The 20000-nt window shown below is 49.5% G+C and overlaps 1 protein-coding gene across 1 annotated transcript in view; it reads right to left on the bottom strand.

The window, feature by feature from the left end:
* Positions 1–20000, bottom strand: part of uba7 (ubiquitin-like modifier activating enzyme 7) — a 33037-nt gene that overhangs the window by 10354 nt on the left and 2683 nt on the right. The window contains exons 6-21 of the mRNA XM_084464316.1: positions 19935–20000; positions 19595–19692; positions 19339–19488; positions 18419–18583; positions 18024–18140; positions 17843–17923; positions 17307–17462; positions 16571–16736; positions 16001–16197; positions 15729–15793; positions 14311–14521; positions 11936–12010; positions 11616–11808; positions 11120–11211; positions 9362–9454; positions 8260–8451 (exon numbers count right to left, since the gene is read on the bottom strand). The exon at positions 19935–20000 is cut by the window's right edge and continues 67 nt beyond it. Coding sequence (XP_084320442.1) covers positions 8260–8451; positions 9362–9454; positions 11120–11211; positions 11616–11808; positions 11936–12010; positions 14311–14521; positions 15729–15793; positions 16001–16197; positions 16571–16736; positions 17307–17462; positions 17843–17923; positions 18024–18140; positions 18419–18583; positions 19339–19488; positions 19595–19692; positions 19935–20000 — 2117 coding nt within the window. The remainder of the gene's footprint in view (positions 1–8259; positions 8452–9361; positions 9455–11119; positions 11212–11615; positions 11809–11935; positions 12011–14310; positions 14522–15728; positions 15794–16000; positions 16198–16570; positions 16737–17306; positions 17463–17842; positions 17924–18023; positions 18141–18418; positions 18584–19338; positions 19489–19594; positions 19693–19934) is intronic.

Here is a 20000-nt window from a genome sequence, read left to right on the forward strand (position 1 = left end):
TTGGGGCAAACGTCTGACCTCAGGGGAGCAGTCTGTCGCCCAGGGCCGTTCACAGGACTCTGTGGTTATGGAGCTTGGGTCCGAAATAAAAACATACAAACCACAACAAAGGAATGCACTGAGAAATGATCTACGATCCTCTACGGCGAGAAACACGTCTCAGCCACTCTGGAAGGCAAACACAGACGGGGGTATTCTCAAACGTTTTGTTTTTGAGGTCTTCCACACGCAGCGTGATTCAGCCCCTTTGCAGACGATGAAAACGCTCTGGTTTCACGGTGACAAAGGTGGTCATTTGGAGGGAAATAGAAGTGGCATTTAGAAGAAATCGCTCAATCATGGTACCCATTCAGCGCGGCCCGCTGTACATGCAGACTGCGTCTTTATATAGAGCGCATTCAGTCACACGGCAGCATGACCGTTGTCACGCAGGAAGTGTGACGCGGCGCTCTTTGTGCGTTAATCGCCTGTTGTTGTTGCCGTGGTCACGGGCCACCTGCCACACTCCGCTACATACAGTGAGGCCATGCTGAGGCCCCTTGTGTTCCTGTATGAGGCCAACGCTGCTCTGTGTGTGTGTGTGCGTGTGAGGTGTGCGTGTGTGTGTGTGTGTGTGTGCGTGTGTGTGTGTGTGTGTGGGCGTGCGTGTGTGTGTGTGTGTGTGTGTGGGTATGTGTTGTGTGTGAGTGTGTGTGTGTGTGTGTGTGTGTGTGTGTGTGGGGGGGGGGTATTCGTGTGTGTGTGTGTGTCTGTGTGTGTGTGTGTGTGGGGGGGGTATGCGTGTGTGTGTGTGTGTGTGTGTGTGTGTGTGTGGGTATGTGTGTTGGTGTGTGTGTGTGGGTATGTGTGTTGGTGTGTGTGTGTGTGTGTGTGTGTGTGTGTGTGTGTGTGGGTATGTGTGTGTGTGTGTGTGTGTGTGTGGTGTGTGTGTGTGTGTGTGTGATGGTGTGTGTTTGTGTGTGACAGAGAATGGAATACAAAGAATTAGGGTTAGAAAAAAAATAAAGAGAGCGAGAGAGAGAGAGAGAGAGAGAGAGAGAGACACCTGAAGCAACAGGGGTACAGCTAGTGATTGACTCTCCCGGTTGACTCTCTCCCAGTTTCTCCTTAATGAGAAACATTGACAAATGACTAAAAGGACTGATTCCAAAGGGCTTCAAAATGGCCTCCAAGCAATACAACCAACAGAGAGCTGAGGAGAGAGCATGGGCAGGACCAGGGAGACTGGAATTCTGATTCATTAGGTAAAATTGTGGCCAGTTGTTCATACCAAGTTGTTTGTTTGCTATTTGTATCCAACGGTTAGGGAGGCGTCATCGTAGGCATGCATGACTGGCTGTTGCCGTGTGTCAGTCGAAACCTACAGGGACCACACTCAGCTGTTTTATACAGGAAGGCCCACACTGGCTGGGCCCGGATCATACAGGCTCAGCATGTTGTAGGATCTGTTATCTGAACAGAACATATCTATTTACAAATCGATAAATCATATCACAAGTTTGGTGTTTTGATGGAATGGAAAGTGAAGACAGACATGAAGAAAGTGAGTCGAATGTGAGATCAAATTGGGAACGCAAATCTTAATGAAACGTAGTTATTTACCAAGCCTCCAGAGAATTATCGATTCATTTAAAATGTGTTATGTGTTAATGTGTTATTTATTAAATACTAATATTTGATCACTTCAATGTGGATGGCCCCACAGGTGAATATGTGTTCATGATGTGCATATCAAGGGACTACTGGGATTGGTCCGTAGGTGTCCGTTAATGAGACTACACATGGTGAACCGTCCCACTATGGGGCTGCATTAAACCCATCTTAACGAGTGTAATCGTTTGCATGTGTGTTCCGTTTTCGTGCAACATTCCAGTGAATCGACCAAATGAAGCATGCGCTCACCAGCCCAATCTGGGCTAGTTGTTAGGAGGGAACACAGCTCTGTGGAGAGAACCAAATAACGTCTGTATAACGCCTCGCTGTGGTTCGTTTCAAGCCCTTTTTATAACGTTGCAGCCTCACACTGCTTTTTGAACCGCTTGGGGTAAAGTTACACGACATCATAAAATGACATCATAGTTCTTAAAAAGAGATGAGGTTTAAGAAGTCACATGAATCTCCATTGTGATCTTTAGATTCATCAGTAAGGATGGATTTTCTGACGTCATTTTACAGCGTCACTATCATAGGTTTACTGACGATCTGTATGAGATCAATTGGAATGGTGAATAACAACATGTTATAATTTCATGATGATCTTTCCTATCCTATCAATACTCACTAGAAAATCGACATTTTCTGACCATATTCACCCCTACCACTGTCTGCAGAGGGAACAACCTGTCTGTCTGCTAGTATAAAGGGCATGCTGCAGCATAGGGCCTGACCAGCGACTTATCAACACGTTGGGGCCCCTTACAATACAACCTACTAAAATAAAACAAGGCCCCAGCCGTGTGTGTGTGGCTCCCAGGTGTAATCATTATCCCCAGACCACTGTTCACCACTGGGCCAGGGTCTTAAATTACCCCCGCCACAATACTGCCTCACGTGGGGACTCCTCAGGAGAATGCAGGCCCGCTGGGTATCAGGTTCACCCTGTCGTCTTAAGGTACACCGCAGGGTCATTCTGTGTGTGTGTGTGTGTGTGTGTGTGTGTGTGTGTGTGTGTGTGTGTGTGTGTGTGTGTGTGTGTGTGTGTGTGTGTGTGTGTGTGTGTGTGTGTGTGTGTGTGTGTGTGGATCGGCCCCTGTTATTTAGTTGTGCGGCAGATGTATGCCCTGCAATTACGAACAAGCTCAAATCCGACAACAGATTGCGGACCACTGACGATAAGATTCTCTTACATTGGGCTTTATCTGAAACGACCCACGACTGCGTTGGAGTACAATGGCTGCTCTAGAACAACTTTGTTTCTTCCTTTTTCCGACTCCTGGAAAGAAACCCCTTTCTCCAAAAATATTGGTTTAGAGCTGCTAATTCCAGAGCAGCAAAAGCCAGACAAGAACTTCCATTTTGTTTCCCCTCCGGCCATACTATAGAACAACCTCCGGTTCTCCTACAGAACAAACCTACTATAGAACAACCTCCGGTCCTACTATAGAACAACCTCCGGTTCTCCTACAGAACAACCTACTATAGAACAACCTCCGGTCCTACTATAGAACAACCTCCGGTTCTCCTACAGAACAACCTACTATAGAACAACCTCCGGTCCTACTATAGAACAACCTCCGGTTCTCCTACAGAACAACCTACTATAGAACAACCTCCGGTCCTACTATAGAACAACCTCCGGTTCTCCTACAGAACAACCTACTATAGAACAACCTCCGGTCCTACTATAGAACAACCTCCGGTTCTCCTACAGAACAACCTACTATAGAACAACCTCCGGTCCTACTATAGAACAACCTCCGGTTCTCCTACAGAACAACCTACTATAGAACAACCTCCGGTCCTACTATAGAACAACCTCCGGTTCTCCTACAGAACAACCTCCAGCCCTACTATAGAACAACCTACTATAGAACAACCTCCGGTCCTACTATAGAACAACCTCTGGTTCTCCTACAGAACAACCTCTGGTTCACCTATAGAACCACCCCTACTATAAAACAACCTATATATATATATACAGTATATATATTCTCCTATATTACCAGCGACTAACACAGCGAGGCCCCGAGCACCGAACACACTCTGGTTGGAAATCTGGTTCCAATATGGGGGCTTCCTGTGAAGGCAGGAAATAGCCGTCAGTGTCTGGCTGGCAGCTCACAGTGCAGCAGTGTGCACCGGTTTGACCTTTGGGGGCTCGGGGGGCTGTGACCCTCCAAGCCGTTAATTCAATTAGGAGAGCGGGTGTCACAACAGGGGGGGGGGGGGGGGGGGGGGGCCGTCCAGAGAGCGCCGACGTGGAAGAAGTTGAGAGTGGGGTTCGGGGGGGGGGTCGGTTGGTGTGGGGGCACAGGGGGTCCGGGGCTGTGGTGACCCCAGGTACCAGAGAAGCCCGTTATAGTGAGCGGTGGCTGTCAGTGGAATGGGCTCAAAGAGGCTCTTCAGGGGTGAGATTCATTGGCTGGTGCACAGCTAAATAACGTTTGTGTCCTGGAGTGAGGTCTCTGTACTGCACACAGTTTAGTTTTGATTATGATGTTTTTCTTGTCTAAGGTTTCGGTTGCACCCAGGGGCGTCTCTGGGGGGGGTCAGAGAGCTCTACAATAACACACAAGCGCTGAGCGGCACACTTTGGGGCTTAAATGTGCTTAAAGATTCAATCTAGGGTATGCAAATGTTCCTGAAAGCTTTGACACAGTCAGTAGTCTCAGCTGGTGAATATTGTGCGTTGCATGTCAAATGATAACGAATGGCATAGCATTGTGTGCTACTCAAACTGCCCTCGGAGAACTCTTTTCCAATAGTGTAGATAAAAAATGAAGCCTAAGGAATAATACAAATTGAATCCGACATAGGAACCGAGCAGCATTATAGCTGCTAGTTTCCTATTTATTAACTATTTATAACTGGTATATATTTCACAACTGGTCAATGATGTTATTGTTTGCCTTTTACAACTTCCTCTGACTGCTAGGCAGCAATCCCAGCAGCAGCAGCAGAATAGTCGTTTTAGCGTTGGTTGAGCTGACAGAATCCGCTTCCCATCTGTTTACATATTTCAGCCTCCATAAACAGAGGATAACATCAGCAGGGGAACTTCCTATTTTGGGAAACAGATGTTTCGATTCAGGAAAAGAGTTAGGGGGGTAGGCGTACCCAATAACATTAGGTTGTAACTAGTGACAAGAAAAATCATGTAGAATAGCATGTGATCATGTGCTGCTGATGTACTGATTCATCACATTCATATTCATAGATGCTTATGAAAACAACATGCACCCTGGCACGTGTTTCCGGGCTATAACACTGTCAATCATCCACTTCCTTGCAAAAGATCCAAGTAAAGCGTTCTCGATCCCACAAAAATGCTCTCCTCCACCACCAGTCCAACCATCGCATGCCCTGTGAAGGTTTTAAGGTCCTCCGTGTTCTCCAGTTGTGCTGACTGTACCGACGCGTCCAGGCCTTGGCAGTTCCTCGGCCCAGAAGGTCATGGCTGCTGCACGTGGGTCCCAGTGGCCAATGGCCGTGAGGAGCATACTTCCATACTCTGTCAAGCCTGCACAGGGTGGGTGAGTGGGGGGCCTCTTGGACAAACAGTGAGAACCACGTCTGGTCATCTGATATTAATGATGTGGGGGGGGGGGGGGGTCTCACGCGGGGAGAGTGGTCACCTTGGGTAAGTTGAGCCCTGGAGAGCCCAGATCCTGGCTGATATTCAACAGCTGCATGTCTGCCTCTGGGTTTCAAAGGCAGTCTCATAAAACCATATCTTATCCCAAAGGATTTTTTAGTCTAGCCAGTTAAGATAAGATAGTTAAAAATGCATTTATTACGAAAAGACCCATGGCCCTATAAGGCTTTCTGTCTGTATTTCTCTCTGTGCCTTTTGATTGGCCGCGGAGAACATTTAGGCGGAAATCTACACCATCACTTCTGAAGTAATGATTAATCACATGTTATCGTCCATAATACCGGACAACAAAAAATGTTTTAATAATTGTACGATTATGAGTCATCTCAATTCTTTCTCTTTCTGAAGGCAAACAAGAATAATACTTTAAGGATTATATAAACAGAATGTTAAAACACAATCTAGAAGAAAAAATATATATATTTCTAAGGCCTTAGGCACTTCTTAGGCCTTAGGCACTTCTTAGGCCTTAGGCATTCTGCATTGAAACAGTGCACTGAAGTAGTGTGGAAAGTTAAGATGCATCACTATGACCAAAGTGACCTAATCCTTTCCCTGCCTGTGTTTGTTCTTCCTCAAGGCTGCTCCAGAAGGAGACCAAATCATGACCATATGAATCTGGGGAGTGGGGAGCCGCATATCTAACACACAGACCCTGCACACGGCCATTTCTGTCTCAGGGACTGCGCTCTCAAAACACTTTCTTGGCTGAGCATAAGCTCATCAAAAGAGACACGTCCACAGATATTTTTCTTGGCAATAACGTCTGAAAATCTGTACGACTCTCCCACTCTTGATGAACGTGCTAGGCGCCTATCTTCGTTTACTTTATTGGGACTGACTCTCTCTCTCTCTCGCTCTCTCTCTCTCTCTCTTTCTTATCCTCTCTGCAGCCAACTCTGTAAATGTCCGTTCCACAGACCTTAGTATCTGCTGATGTTCAGCTCTCACAAACATTTTCCTCTTCCCCCCAAGGCGTCCACGCAGAACCTCTGCCAGCGCTTTTCCATCTGGTAGCCTGCTGTCTCTGGCCGGCCTCTGCCTGCTACACTCAACTCAATTCAAACACAGAGACTGCAGAGGAAAAAAAAAAAAACACACAACCCAAAACCGTTAAAGCTCAATAGAAAGAGTAGATGTCTGGGGAAAAGAATAAAGTCAGCGTCCTGTTTTGTTGCTGTGAGCAGAATAAACCCCATGTGGCGACGCATGTTCAGACTGTGGTGTGTGTGTGAGGACTTAACCATTTCCACGCCGCGCTGACAAGACAAGGTTGAAGAAGGGGAAAAAGAGAAGATGGACTAGAATCGGATCAGAAAAAAGAGGGATTCCATTACGTTGCTTTGTGCATTTATCTTCCTTTTGGGAGGATGCACTGTGAACCTTCTGCAAGGAGCGAGACGGCCACAGCTGCACCCTGTCGTCACCTCACCCTCTGATGCAGCTGCATGAGTGGGTGAATGTGGTGGTGGTGGTGGGGGGGGGGGGGGGGGGAGTGGTGGGGGTGCATGTAACCGTAGCTGAAACCAGAGCTTTACTGTCTCCAAGCCACTTCATGGTTTCCCCATTACATCCCCAGGGAAGGCTGAATCCCCCACACTACTCAACCCTGGCGTGTCAGGGGGTTAGTGATGAGGCAGCAGGGCCAGCTCTCTCTCTCTCTCTCTCTCTCTCTCTCTCTCGTTTCCCCCTGATAACGACAGCCCAGCAGCCCATCAGCCCAGCACCCCTCTCTGAGGCGCCGACACATGGCCTCCGCAGATGTCCACCTTTCAAGGCCTGGCTGTCACCCACCCGTCTGCATGTTTGTTTTCTGCTGCTAGAGGCTACCTAATCGCTTCAGACTCCGAGGCCAGGAGGAGTGTCCTAAAGGGAGATTTGGGGCGTTAAGCGTTATTATTTCCATCCAGAACAAGACTCTTTGTCTCCAGTATGAATCCTATGGGCCTTGGTGTGTTGCTCTGGCTTGGTCTGTTTTAGTTGCGTGTGAGTTTACCTGCCCCCCTTAGCTTGGCGGCAAAACAAGACTTTAGGAGAGGGCTCATGCTCAACAGGTCGAGCTTTTAGCTGAAGGTCCGTACTCTGAAGAAACTCATTCATGACTCAGGTTTACACGTTTCCAGGGAGGAAGGCCGTGGCTCTGCAGAGGGAGTTAACTGAAATATGTTGTGTTAGCAGTGCTTACTTTATGGGCCCATTTATACAGTAGCAGTCTTTGAGGCAGTATAATGTCAAGCTACACTGCTTCACTATTACTCAAGGACTCAATATGAGTAGGAGTAATAATATTGAAGACCCCATGCAGATTTCCCAATTTTGAATGAATGGAGAGAGGTTTCCTTCATATGTGTCTATGTGTGTAAGTGGGCAGCGATGTTGTTGTACCCAGTGCTTAAGAGTGTACCATTCGTCCAAGATGCAGGGCAACAGCCATAGAAACTTGCCCAAGCCGAGTTTCAGAAACCATCCTTCGTTCGATCCTCTCCTAGCTAAGTACCAAGGGCTCCCTACCTACGCCAGACTCCTAACCCTAAAGAGGAATTTATATTCGTCATGATGCACCGTTCACAAAGCGCACAGTGTTTGGCGAAACGGGGCTGTGGATGTGCAGTCTGCACACTCTGCCGCGGAGCTTCGACATTTCAGGACAGCGCGACACACAACAAATCAGTTCTGGTTTATGGTTCAGCAGTTCACGCACGCTGAATATAAACTTCAGGTTTTACTGCTGGCTGTTGCCATGCATGGTTGGCACGTTTATGAACGGTGTGTCTGAACGGGGGGGAAATTTGTGGCACTAATTGTAAAGCGCTATGGGTGGCCGGGACAGGTTACAAAAGCTACATAAATCCATTCCGATAAACAAACCATTTAATAAAATATAACACACTAAAATACTGGAGGGGGTGGGGGGGTCCGAAGGCAGCTAGCGAGCGTTGACTCACGGTGAAGCCGGGCGGGCTGGAGGGGTAGGACAGGACGAAGTAGTCCACGGCCAGGTTGAGGTAGGCTGATCGGTAGGAGCTGACCTCCCGGTGGCCCTGCACCAACTTGTACAGCTCCAGACACATCAGGCCCGCCACCGCCGCCGTGGTGGTCGCTATGGCAGGGATGATCCTCCCGGCGATGCGCTTACTCTGGACGAGAGAGACAGGGAGAGAGGGAGGGAGAGGGAGAGGGAGAGAGAGGGAGAGAGAGAGTGAGAGAGAGAGAGAGAGAGAGAGAGGGAGAGAGAGAGAGGGAGAGAGTGAGAGTGAGAGTGAGAGTGAGAGTGAGAGAGAGAGAGAGAGAGAGAGAGAGAGAGAGCGAGAGGCAAGGAGAGAGAGAGAGAGAGAGAGAGAGAGAGAGAGAGAGAGACAATCGTTTACATAGGTTCGAAAAGCCCTTCTTTGTATGGAAGATAGACTTGTTGTCGCATGCGGGGGGGGAGCGGGGGGGTCCTAGGGCTACTCGGAGAGTGGTAGAGGGTGAGCTCATACACGACAAGAGCCGACATGATCCAAATCCTCCCGCGTGGTTACACAGGAAGGGGGGGTGGCCCTATTGTCCCCTACGCAGCCCCCCTCACGACTTCACCCTCATGTCCCCCACCCACCACCCCCCACCCAGCACCCCCCACCCCCCACCCCCCACCCAGCACCCAGCACCCAGCACCCAGCCAGCCGGCCCCCAGTCTGCGGGGGTACGGGCCGGGCTCAGGTGTCAGCTCCCAGGCGACAGGTAAAGTGGCTGTGATTAGTTCTGCGCACGGAACAAAAGGAGTGGCAGCCGTCTGTGTGGCTTCGGGGCAGGTGTGCACACACACACACACACACACACACACACACACACACACACACACACACACACACACACACACACAGAGACTTGAAAAACATTGCCCAAGGGCACCGTCGGCCCACGTTGGTGACGTCGTACTGTTTCTCGGCTAGGGCTTTTAGGATTCAAAAGTTTCTTTACTGTTTCCGTTGTGTTTCATTTATTTCATTTCTATTCATGTTTCTGATGCATGTGTGGAGAAGCCTTGAGGGTGGGAGGGTTGGGTACCTGCAGCCGGTCCGCTGGAGGGATGTCGTAGTTCTCTGCGCGGAGGTTGGACGCAGCGGTGATGTAGTCCATGTGGAAGTTGCTGTCGTCGTCCTGTTCATAGCGGGAAGACACAATCAACGAACACCAGGTCAGACCGTCAACCACGCCTCAGCACAGGGCTCACATTCTGACTATGAAATGCACGGCTGAGGATGGAAAGTGTATATAGGGTTAAAGAATTAACATCAACTGCCAACAGCAAATAGACGGATAGATATTTTTCCACTCAGTAAAAAGACAAAATTCTAAAGGCAATTTTTTTCAAAAGAACTGAAAGTTTAGATTCGACCAGCTTTGAAGATCCAAGCCTTTTGTCACTGCGTCATCCGACACACACTTACACAGACACACACACACACACACACACACAGACTCGGTCATCGGATTAGAAGCGACTTCAGATTGGTATGGCGGCTCCTCACAGACCGCTGGGGTGACTGTCACTGCAGGGCAGGGGGGGGGGGGGGGGGGGGGGGTAGGTGTGGGGGTGTGTGTGTGGGGGGGGGGTTGTGTGTGAGGTAAGACGCGGCCACGCAACCCGATAGCGCTGGATTCCACCCACACACATTCCACCCAGCCGACGGTATGACCTGGCCAGGTAGGCAGCGCGATTAGGGAGACGAGAGCGAGGGGGTCTTTGTGTCCAAGGGGGATATCTGATAGGTGCCCGGCTTACCTCATGTGCCTTCATCGTCCGGGTGCCGTCACCCGCCTAGCCGGGGCTAACTTTGCATTGTCCTGCCGAGAGTTTGTAAAGTCATGTGAGGATCAAACTCACGCGGAAGGGTGGGCTTCTGATAAAAGGCTGGCTGGGAGCGAGGGGAGATGTGATGCGAAGGTGTTGCTGTGGGGGGGTGAGTGTACGAGGTGAGAGGTAATGTCATTATGGGGGGGGGGGGGGGTCGTCTCCTGCTTTTCTTCCAGGCTTTTCTTCTTCAAAAGACCATGTACACAGAGCGGTCAAAGTGCCCCAAAGCAGAGTGCAATAACAAGGGGACACATGAATGACAAGTGGGCAACGGAACAACGTGAGGGATGGGTTAGTTGTGTGCTGCTTCTCTCGCTCTTCTTTAGTTTTCCTGCACTTTGTCTTCACTTTGTCTTTGTATTCACTGCACATTTGACCGTCGGTAGGTCAGTCACCTAGGAGCCAGCAGTCCTTCTCAGTTAACGCAGACCTTCTGAGACTAGTGGGCGAGTGAAGGTACACGAGGTACAACTTGCAGACAAACAACAAGCAATTGAGTTGAGTGAATTTCCATTACGTCTAAACTGCCAGCGACCCCTGGGTTTCTTGCTCTGGTTTGTGGAGCATGTGGGAGCCGTAAGGCATCGACTGCTCAGTACAAAAAAAGAATGAAACCACACAGACCACACTGTTTACTACGCACAATGGTTCTTTATAGCGCTGTTTCCCCCCCAAAAAGGATGCGCACTTTAAAAACTAAGAAAGTCCCTCCTGATGTTTGACGTCGAAACAGAGCGAGCACAGAAAAACGGACAGACAAGCTTTGTTCACAGAAATTGCTTGGAGGGGCCAACACAGATTTGGGTCACAGAGAAACCCAAAAACCCAAAGAAAAAAACGCCCCCAAAAAAACAGCGTGAGGGCCCGGCACAGCGGAGCGTGACACCCGGTCCCCGGAGGTCCGGTCGTCGCTGTGTCTGTGGTGTGTGAAATGTGCAGTGTGTGCAGAAGAGGACCCGTCTGCTTACCTTCTCAAACTCCACAGGGTGCATGTGCATCGCCGGGCCTTTCAGGGACAGGGAACACAGCTCCTCTGTCAGCTGCTCTAGTCGGGCCTTGCCTGTTGCAGCCATACAGGGAAACACTCCATCTTAAGGGCTGATTGTGGTTCCACGTCGACGCAACGCAAGGGGGGGTTTACGGAACCCGTTACGTCCCTGCGGACCCTCCTTGCCGTCCGCCGCAAGGGCCTGGCGTGCGCCTCCCAAAACTTGTACCCTTGCGTCGAGGCGACGCAGCAGCAAGGGCTGTGATCGGTCCGCTCACTAAAACCCGACAAACCCAACCCAAAAGCCAAAAAAAGGTTGTGAAACCAAAAAGGTTCACGACTGCGTCAAGGGGTCTGCGTGGTCCTTGCGTTGCGTCTACGTGGAACCACAACTGAGCCTTTGGAGGGCTCACAGGCCTTGGGAGGCAGATGTGAGGAAAACGCAAGCAGATGCGCCGACGAACGGCAAATCTCACCGTCGTCACCGATCCCCCGGTCCTGGTCCTCCTCGGTGACGGGCCTGTCGGAGAGCTTGGAGGAGGGCACGAAGGAGGGCATGGGGACGTCCTGCAGAGCCTCTCTGACGGCGGCGCAGTCCCTCGTCTCGGCGATCCCGTAGATGTGCGCGTACAGGTTAGCTGCCGCCACGATGTATTGCATGTGGGCCTCCTGCGCTCACAGCACACACACACACACACAATGAGTCCTGGCACTAGAACGACCTGTTCATCTGTTCTGTCTTCAAAATTCACACTGGGTTTCAATTAATTGAAATACATCGCTTGATGTAACTCACGTTTTCTGGGTCAAAGGTCAGTGGGCGCGGGCATCTCTTGGTTCCCGACCAGAAAGGCAGCCCTGAGCTGGTCAGCTAAGGAGAAGCAGATGGGGGGGTTCTCTTCATCAGGGATCACAAGCTGAAGAAACAAGCACGCCAATTCTCACACATCTGCAACGCCGACACACACGCGCGCACGCACGCACGCACGCACGCACGCACGCACGCACGCACGCACGCACACACACACACGCAGCGGTGGTCACACCAACTCGGCGGGTCAGAGTCACTCTATTTCCCACATTTCCAGCATTCCTCAACAAATGAAAGGCAGCTCGCCGGGTTAATGCACGTCATGCTGAAAGGCATGAGCGTGATGAACCACAGTCGGCCAGCGGCGTGGCACCAGTACACAACTACGCTCGTGGATTTGTGTTTCATACAGTGTGTGTGTGTGTGTGTGTGTGTGTGTGTGTGTGTGTGCGAAGTGTGTACTAAGCATGGCATCTGACCCACAGGGGCGGAAGAGGGCAGTGAGCGCTGGCTATCAGACACTTTGTTGGTCTGATAAGAGAACAAAGAGGACCGGGGCCCTGATGTTGCCCAGTTTGACCCTGCGGTTTGAAAGTGCCTCTGTGTGTGTGTGTGTGTGTGTGTGTGTGTGTGTGTGTGTGTGTGTGTGTCCCACTGTGTGTCTGTCTCTCTGGACGTCCTGCCTCACATTAGGGGTGGGTGAGTGGGGGGCGGGGGGGCTTCCCTGGAGCAAGGGGATCATTACAGTACTCATGTGTTTGCAGATAAGCCCGTGTTGACTTAGCGGTGGGGCGCGGGGGGGGTTTTCTGGTCCGTAAAGCCGTGACTTAATCCATGAGAGAGGGGAAGTCCTCAGGTGGAAGAATGTCCACGTTTGTTGGAACCAACGGACAGTAAAAGTGCAGTCAGCCTCACGTCAACAGGAGAAGTGTGATGAACCGATGATATCAGCCGCGGGTTATAAAACACCCTCCTGATTTCCCCGCTTTCGTTCTTGTTGGCGTCTCCAGACACGCACGCAATGAGAACAAGTGGAAACAAGCTTCGGCAAACTCTGCTGTTAAACTTTGATCATGTGGAGTAACCTAGCAACGGCCCTGGGTCTCTCCTCCAGGTGGTGTCTTTCCCTGACCATGTGATTTCATGTGACGGTAGTGTCGACGCCTTTGTGAACCAGAAGCACGCCCGAAAGCGTCACTGACGTGGTGACACGCACTTCCTCTCCACGCACTGCGGTCAGAAGGGACTCCACGACACACCACCGAAACCAGTGGAGGAGGAATAGAGGAACTGAGAAAGGAGAAGAAACAACTGCCACAACAACTGCCAATGTGTGCGTGCGTGCGTGCGTGCGTGTGTGTGGGTGTGTGGGTGTGCGCTTGTGCGTGCGTTTGTGTTATTTCCATCCAACACTCTGTCTGAGGGGTTCAGAATCCATAACATAACTCTATTACTCATTTATTGGTCCAATAAAAGACTGGAACGTTTTTTGGAAGCTTCGACTCGTCTGCAGCATTCAAGCAGCAGATGTTTTCCTAGAAAATATGCATAATGGGGGAAAGATACTTATATTTCCTCTGTTAGTCTCGCTGATACCCCGGGGGTTTTAACTCACCCTGGATAGAAAAAAGAGAGAAATGAAAGCCGTGTCAGTGAGAGGAATGTCTGTTACCTTAGCTCTAGCTCCGGCGGGGGGGTACTGGGGTAACTGAGTCTCTGATTGGATAATGATTACCTTCTCGTTGCAGATGCCCAAGAAACGTTTGACATCACTCTGCTGCATGATACACTTTTATGCATTCTGAAGATTGCTTTTCCCATTCTAGCGATGCAAAGGTGTGAGAGACTTATTAAAGGATGTTGTTTGTTTGTTGTAGTTACATTGTGCTAGTTTGTTGCTATGTTGTTAGTTTGTTGTAGTTACATTGTGTTTTGTTTGACCCCTAATGTTCTCATGCAGTCACATCTATAATGAGGGCCAGTTATCCATCAAATTCACTAGAAACATTAGATTAAATTGGGGTTGAGCAAAAATTGCTGATAGCTGCTTTAAAGATATATGTTTTAAAATAGTGTCTAAAAATCGATTAAATGACTTCGACTGAATAACTGCATTCCAGACAAATGTTGGGAACGAACATCTAAGTTAGGGCCAGGACATCATCGGTCATGTTTCGAGCATGTTTCGAGCACAAATCGTGATGTTTATTGTCATTTTAATGCGGTGCACATATAACGTGGACCATTCCATGGCCTAACGCCAATATGTGTTTGCCATGCCCGTGTTGCATTAAAGGACGAGCTGGGGGAGAATTCCTGATTCTCCTCAGCCTCAACCTGACGCTCGTGCGTGTCGTTACCTGATCGGCAGAGAAACAGTGCAGGAGCTGTCGGATCTCATTGCTGTACAGGCTCTCCCACTGACGGCGCGCCCAGCGCACGCAGTCCTCCCAGCGGGTCGGCCGGTGACTCGGGGCCCCTCGGCCCCTGAGGGCTCCAGAGACCCCCTCCAGGACCTCCAGGGCTTCGGCCTCGCCGCGGCCCAGCGTTCGCTCCATGAAGCCTGGGTCTCTGCGGGGCCACGGAGAGGAAACGGCCGGTTACATGTCGGCGTATGTTCAGCGCAGACAAAGAGGGAGCGATAGGACACGACGCTTCGTGGAAGGGATTGACGGGCGGTGGGAAAAATATTAATTATAATAAGGAGATGAACCAAAGTAACGGATGTGAGGGGGGGGGGGTGGATGTGATAAGTTATCATCTCAGGGTCGTCTGTGGGTAAACATCCCACCGGATCCTCCCTGGGGCCCTGCGGACGACCTTCTCTATGGAAGGCTATGTTTCCATTCCGAGGCCGGTGTGGCCTTCAGCTGTACATTGTGTGGGGGGGGGGAGTTCCTTTACTGTTGCCGCCAGGCCTATAGACATTAAACATAGCCACGGCTGGATGGTGTCATTAACAGTCACTAAGCACATCCTTTCCCCAGTCTCACACCAACGACTACGACGTCGAAGGAGCTCCGGATACATGCGTGTGATGCATGTGTTGGCTAAGCTTTTGCTATTACACTCGCCTTGCACACGCTGTTCTCTGGGAGCGCATGCATGCAATGCCAAGTGGGATACATTACGTGTGGTTATAAGAAATCTCACTAAGACCAAACAATTGTTTAAGAGCCCCCAAGGCTGTTCCTCTCTGCTGAGTGTCGGAGCAGCGCTGGATTACAGAGCAATACCTCAGACAGCTGGAGAACGACTGGCGCTGCTGAGAGGTTTTAACTCATCTCAAACATCATGATCAGTAATGCAATAATTTCATTATGGCAATTCACTTGATTTGTTTCGAATAATTTTTCGTTGCAAGTAATTCATGGAAAGCTAGGATGTAATGGAATCAACCTCACTCAGGTTTTATAGTACTAGCAATGAGTGACTGGCAGCCTGCCATAGTAGACAACGGGTCTATGAATTAATAAACGAATGAGGACGGCAGAGGATATATAAAAAACTAAGCATTCACAGCCTCATCCTCACCATCCTCACCATCATCACCATCATTGATCACCACCCTGATGATCATCCTCATCACCATCATCATCATCATCATCATCATCATCATCATCATATAATTTCCTGAATAGCATGGAAAGTTGCAACCACATCATCATAAACTGATTTAAGGAAAAAAAACATATAAAAACAGGGCTGGACTTTATGTTTTCAAAATCTGTCAGCTCAGATATGAAGAGTATAAACAGAGAGCCTTGGTAAAGATTACCTCAGAAAGAGATTGACATTTTCCGGGACCTGTTTGAACAACCCCTCAAACTGGTCTCTGGCCCACTGGAAAGGAGGTTCAAGTCACAACGTTACACACATGTCTCTGCAGCGCCAACACATTGGATCAATTGCTGTATTTCATACAGGAGTCCATCGAATAAACACATGAAATAAACAGCATTGGAAAAGAATGAGGTAAATGTGTAAAGCAATGACTGGTGTGATTTTCCCTCCAATGACCCAGCGTCGTAGTGGCTGTGGATTGGTCACCTGCAAAGTGTGCTCGATACGGTGAGGGAAGTTCTTGAGCGTACACAGTGGGATGGCACCGTCGGTGTCGGCCTTGGGTTGTCCGTAGGACTCGGTCAGACGTGGGACCACCACTAGAGTGTGGCCCTTGGTTCCCAGGGTCCCTCCCTCCAGCATGGGCCTCTGGTGCAGCACACAGAGTTTGTCCAGGTGGACCCCTGCTCACAGCAAACACAGCATGCTGCAGGACCTCTCACGACTCAATGGTCATTTAGAGTGGGGCTACCGCGTTCTTCTGATAGCGGGATTATCACACACACGCACACACACACACACACATACACAATCACACGCACACACGCACGCACGCACGCACGCACGCACACACACACACACACACACACACACACACACACACACACACACACATACAGGCAGACACACAGGCAGAAAAATTCAGGCTATATACAATACAGCTATTTTGTGGATGCACACATATAGCATGTCTTTTGAAGCGTGTATGGTTCTGAGGCTGTACCACTCCAAAGCGGTATTCCTGTTTAGTTTCTGCTCTATATCCTCAGCACTCACTGGCCTCCACGTTGTCCAGGGCTGCGACCACGCCGTCCAGACCCCTGAAGAAGGGTCTGTCGTAGACGCGCTCGCTGTCCGGATCCAGCCGGTTCTGGTGGGCCGTGATGTTCACACGGGGGTTCATCTCTCGCACTGCATCCGCCGCCACTGATGACTTCATTTTCTGGGGGGGGCGGGGGGGGGGTGGGGGGGGGGTGGGAGTGCTGTTCATGTCATGATCGGAGAAGGTAGCCAGAACCACGGCGGCCTGAGTGATGTGAACACTGCGCCGTAAGTCATGCACGATATGAAAACAATATCCTGGCTGATCTATCAAGAGAGAGCAGCTGGGCTACAGCGTGCACGTAATCAAGTTCAGGTGGCTGGTAGGACAACTAAATCTTTGACTTATAAACGTGACGATTGCATGACACCAAAAAAAAAGTATTATCATATTATATATATTATTATATATATTATATATTATCTTCTTAATATTTTCCTTTGGGTAATATTGTCAGCCTCAAACCATCCTCTCTTTCTGCTTGCCCTGGTAAAAGGGAGAGAGGCTCTACAATAATGTGCATGCGCGTGCGTGTGTGTGTGTGCGTGCGTGTTGTGTGAAGCATGAGTTGACTGAAACAAGGGACAGTGATCTATAGTGCTTTACGGTGCTTCGCTGCATAAAACAGAACGTAAAGAAGAGAAGAGCGTTGAAGGGAACGGGGGCTTCCTCCCAGGGAGTACTTCTTACTCCGATGTCTTGGGGACGGAACAGGAACTGTCTGTTGAGGTTGGAGCGCTCTATGGAGTCCATGTCTGTGACCGTGATGTGCCCCCCCTCCCCGGCGCCCAGGCCCATGAGGGCAAAGTTCTTCAGCAGCTCGCAGCCTATAGCACCAGCTCCCACCTGCACAGAGACACACAACAGTACAGGAATACAGGGCTATAGGAAAAAAAACACCACTGAATGTTGAGGTGGAGGATTCAACTACAGGGTGAGTTGTCCCTGAACACACTCACGTGCACATGGATGCTCACACGGATGCTCACACACACGCTGGCGCGTGCAGGGGAGCGCGCACGCACACTCGCGCACACACGCATTACATTAACAGGAAACCTCAGAAAGAGTGTTGCAGGTCTCTGTTCACTAACACTAACAGGAAATGCCACATGAATCCAACCGCTTCCTGCATGTGTCAGCAGTCAGCATTTGCCAGCAGCTGAAGCACCGCATTTCAATGCGCAGTACGCCCTCTGTTGGACACCTACTAGAGATGCACCTACCAGGAAATACTTGAGCTTCCCGAGTCTCTCCTGGAATTGGGAGCCAAACACAGCGATCTGGCCGTCATACCTAGAGCCGTCCTAGCGGGATAACGATGACGGTATGTTAGATGTTCATCAAATATCCAACCAGGAAGCAAACTATTGGATGAGTGTCGGTGAAATGTCCAAAATGTTTTACAGGTGAAACGGTGCTGTCACTCAGTTGCTCCTCTTTGTTGTCGACATCTTTGGGAAGACATTCCAGTGCATCAAAATACAGCCACTGTTGGAGTGGGGTAAACTTCCCACTGCAGGCCTGCAGAGGAAATACATAAAACAAGAGTGTTAGAGACATATAGATTTGTCTACAAATGTTGATCCATGCTCAAAAATCATTTACATCTCTATATATATAACCTATATAGCCATTTACAAACAAAATTTGTGTTAAATTTTCTCAATTTGTATATTTATATGCCGTATATACAGTATACAAAAATGAAATGAAATTAAATGAATGAAAAAAATGAAACACAATTTTTCTAAATACATCGAATATTTATCTTCCACATAAAAATACACACATAAAGTTACCTTCAGCACTTCCTGTGCAGCGACTCCTCCCATGAAGGCGTTGAGCGGGGCCAGGTCCCCGCGGGCCGTGCGGGCCAGGAGCAGAACCAGGTCCTCATCCAGGCTCTGCAGCTGGGCCGAAGCGTTCAGCCCCCTCACCGTGTCCAGCAGCGCAGCAGCGTCCGCCTGTCGCCGTGGGGACGGAACACAGCCGAGGGGCGGTCACTTCTATGCAGCACCACGCGGCATACAGTACATTACACTACAGTACACACACATACAGCGCTGTGGGCTAAAGGTTACAGTGGTCTTTGGAGTCGGACCGATGTATGGGTTTGAGGATTTTATCGACCGATATTGGCAGATATATCGGAATCTCTGTATGTGTTTGCCGATATGCGCCGATTTGAAAACCTTAGATAAGTTGATTTATAAAGGTAGATGCGTCCTAATAAATCCTCTACTTTGGACGTTGAACCTCTCAGTTCTTTCATTCAACACATCCACGTAAACATAAACAGCTTTACATCAGGTTCTGTGTGAAGGTAAGTAGCTCTTCCCCGTACGGTTTAGTGGTTCCTTTAGCTCATGATTTTAATAAGATGTTGCTGCGGCCTGAGGCATTTCTGGAGGCTGAGCGGCCAATCCCACGGAGCTGCTCCACCCCCAGCATACCACAATATATGTATCGAAGTCGGCCAATGTATCCATATTTTATAATATCTGTATTTGCATCGGCCCCTAAAATCCAGTATCTGTCGGGCCCTTGTGTTGTTGACCTCCAGCCGAAAGGTACCGGGCAGAAACCCAAAAGCTGTCTACTGAGCAAGATGCCTTACCCCCATTTCCTAAAGAATTGCCTTATGAAATTGCATAAAGCACAAAATTAAAACCCTTTTCCAGATGTGTAGCAACAAATGTTTTGAGCGTCCCCCACTGACCTGAGACGTTGGCCTGGGCAGCCGTTGTTCCTTCTGTACAAACATATGGAGGCCCTGGAAGGCCAGATGCAGGGTCTGGTGCCTTGCCATCTTCCCAAAATCAGATATGACCAGCAACTCAGGGTCCGTTAACGCTTCCTCCAGTGTTTTCTGCGGATGGTGTTTGACATTATTGAAAAAAACCTCCTTTCTTCACCCACAAAGTATTCTTTCGATTTTTCATGGCATGCAGATTAAGAACAGTTTGGATACGTACAAATCTAACTGTCCAGGGCTGTTTGACTTCGGTCGCTACTCCGCCGTGGCCGGTCTCGGTAAAGCCAGACGTGTCGCCGATGGAGAACGAATGGCCATCTGTTAGCAGAGCTCACACATCAATCCTCTCAGCTCACACACATTTCAGGGATATCGTCATTGCGAGCGCCTCGTTGATATTCTTTGCCAATGTGTGTGAATAAAGATGAAAACTTTGAATTGGAACTAAGCTCATCAGTGTAGGTTGTCCCCATCGTTCTTTTGTTTACTGTCCTCTGTACCCCTTTTCTAATCGAGCGCCTAGGTGACACCATGAAGACGTGTATAATGTTGACTCATACTGATGAAGTTGATCTCCTGAGGACCCATGGTGTTGAGCTCTGTCATGCCCCGAACTTCAGAGAAGG

Source organism: Micromesistius poutassou (assembly GCF_964030765.1).
Source record: "Micromesistius poutassou genome assembly, chromosome: 2".
NCBI lineage: Eukaryota > Metazoa > Chordata > Actinopteri > Gadiformes > Gadidae > Micromesistius > Micromesistius poutassou.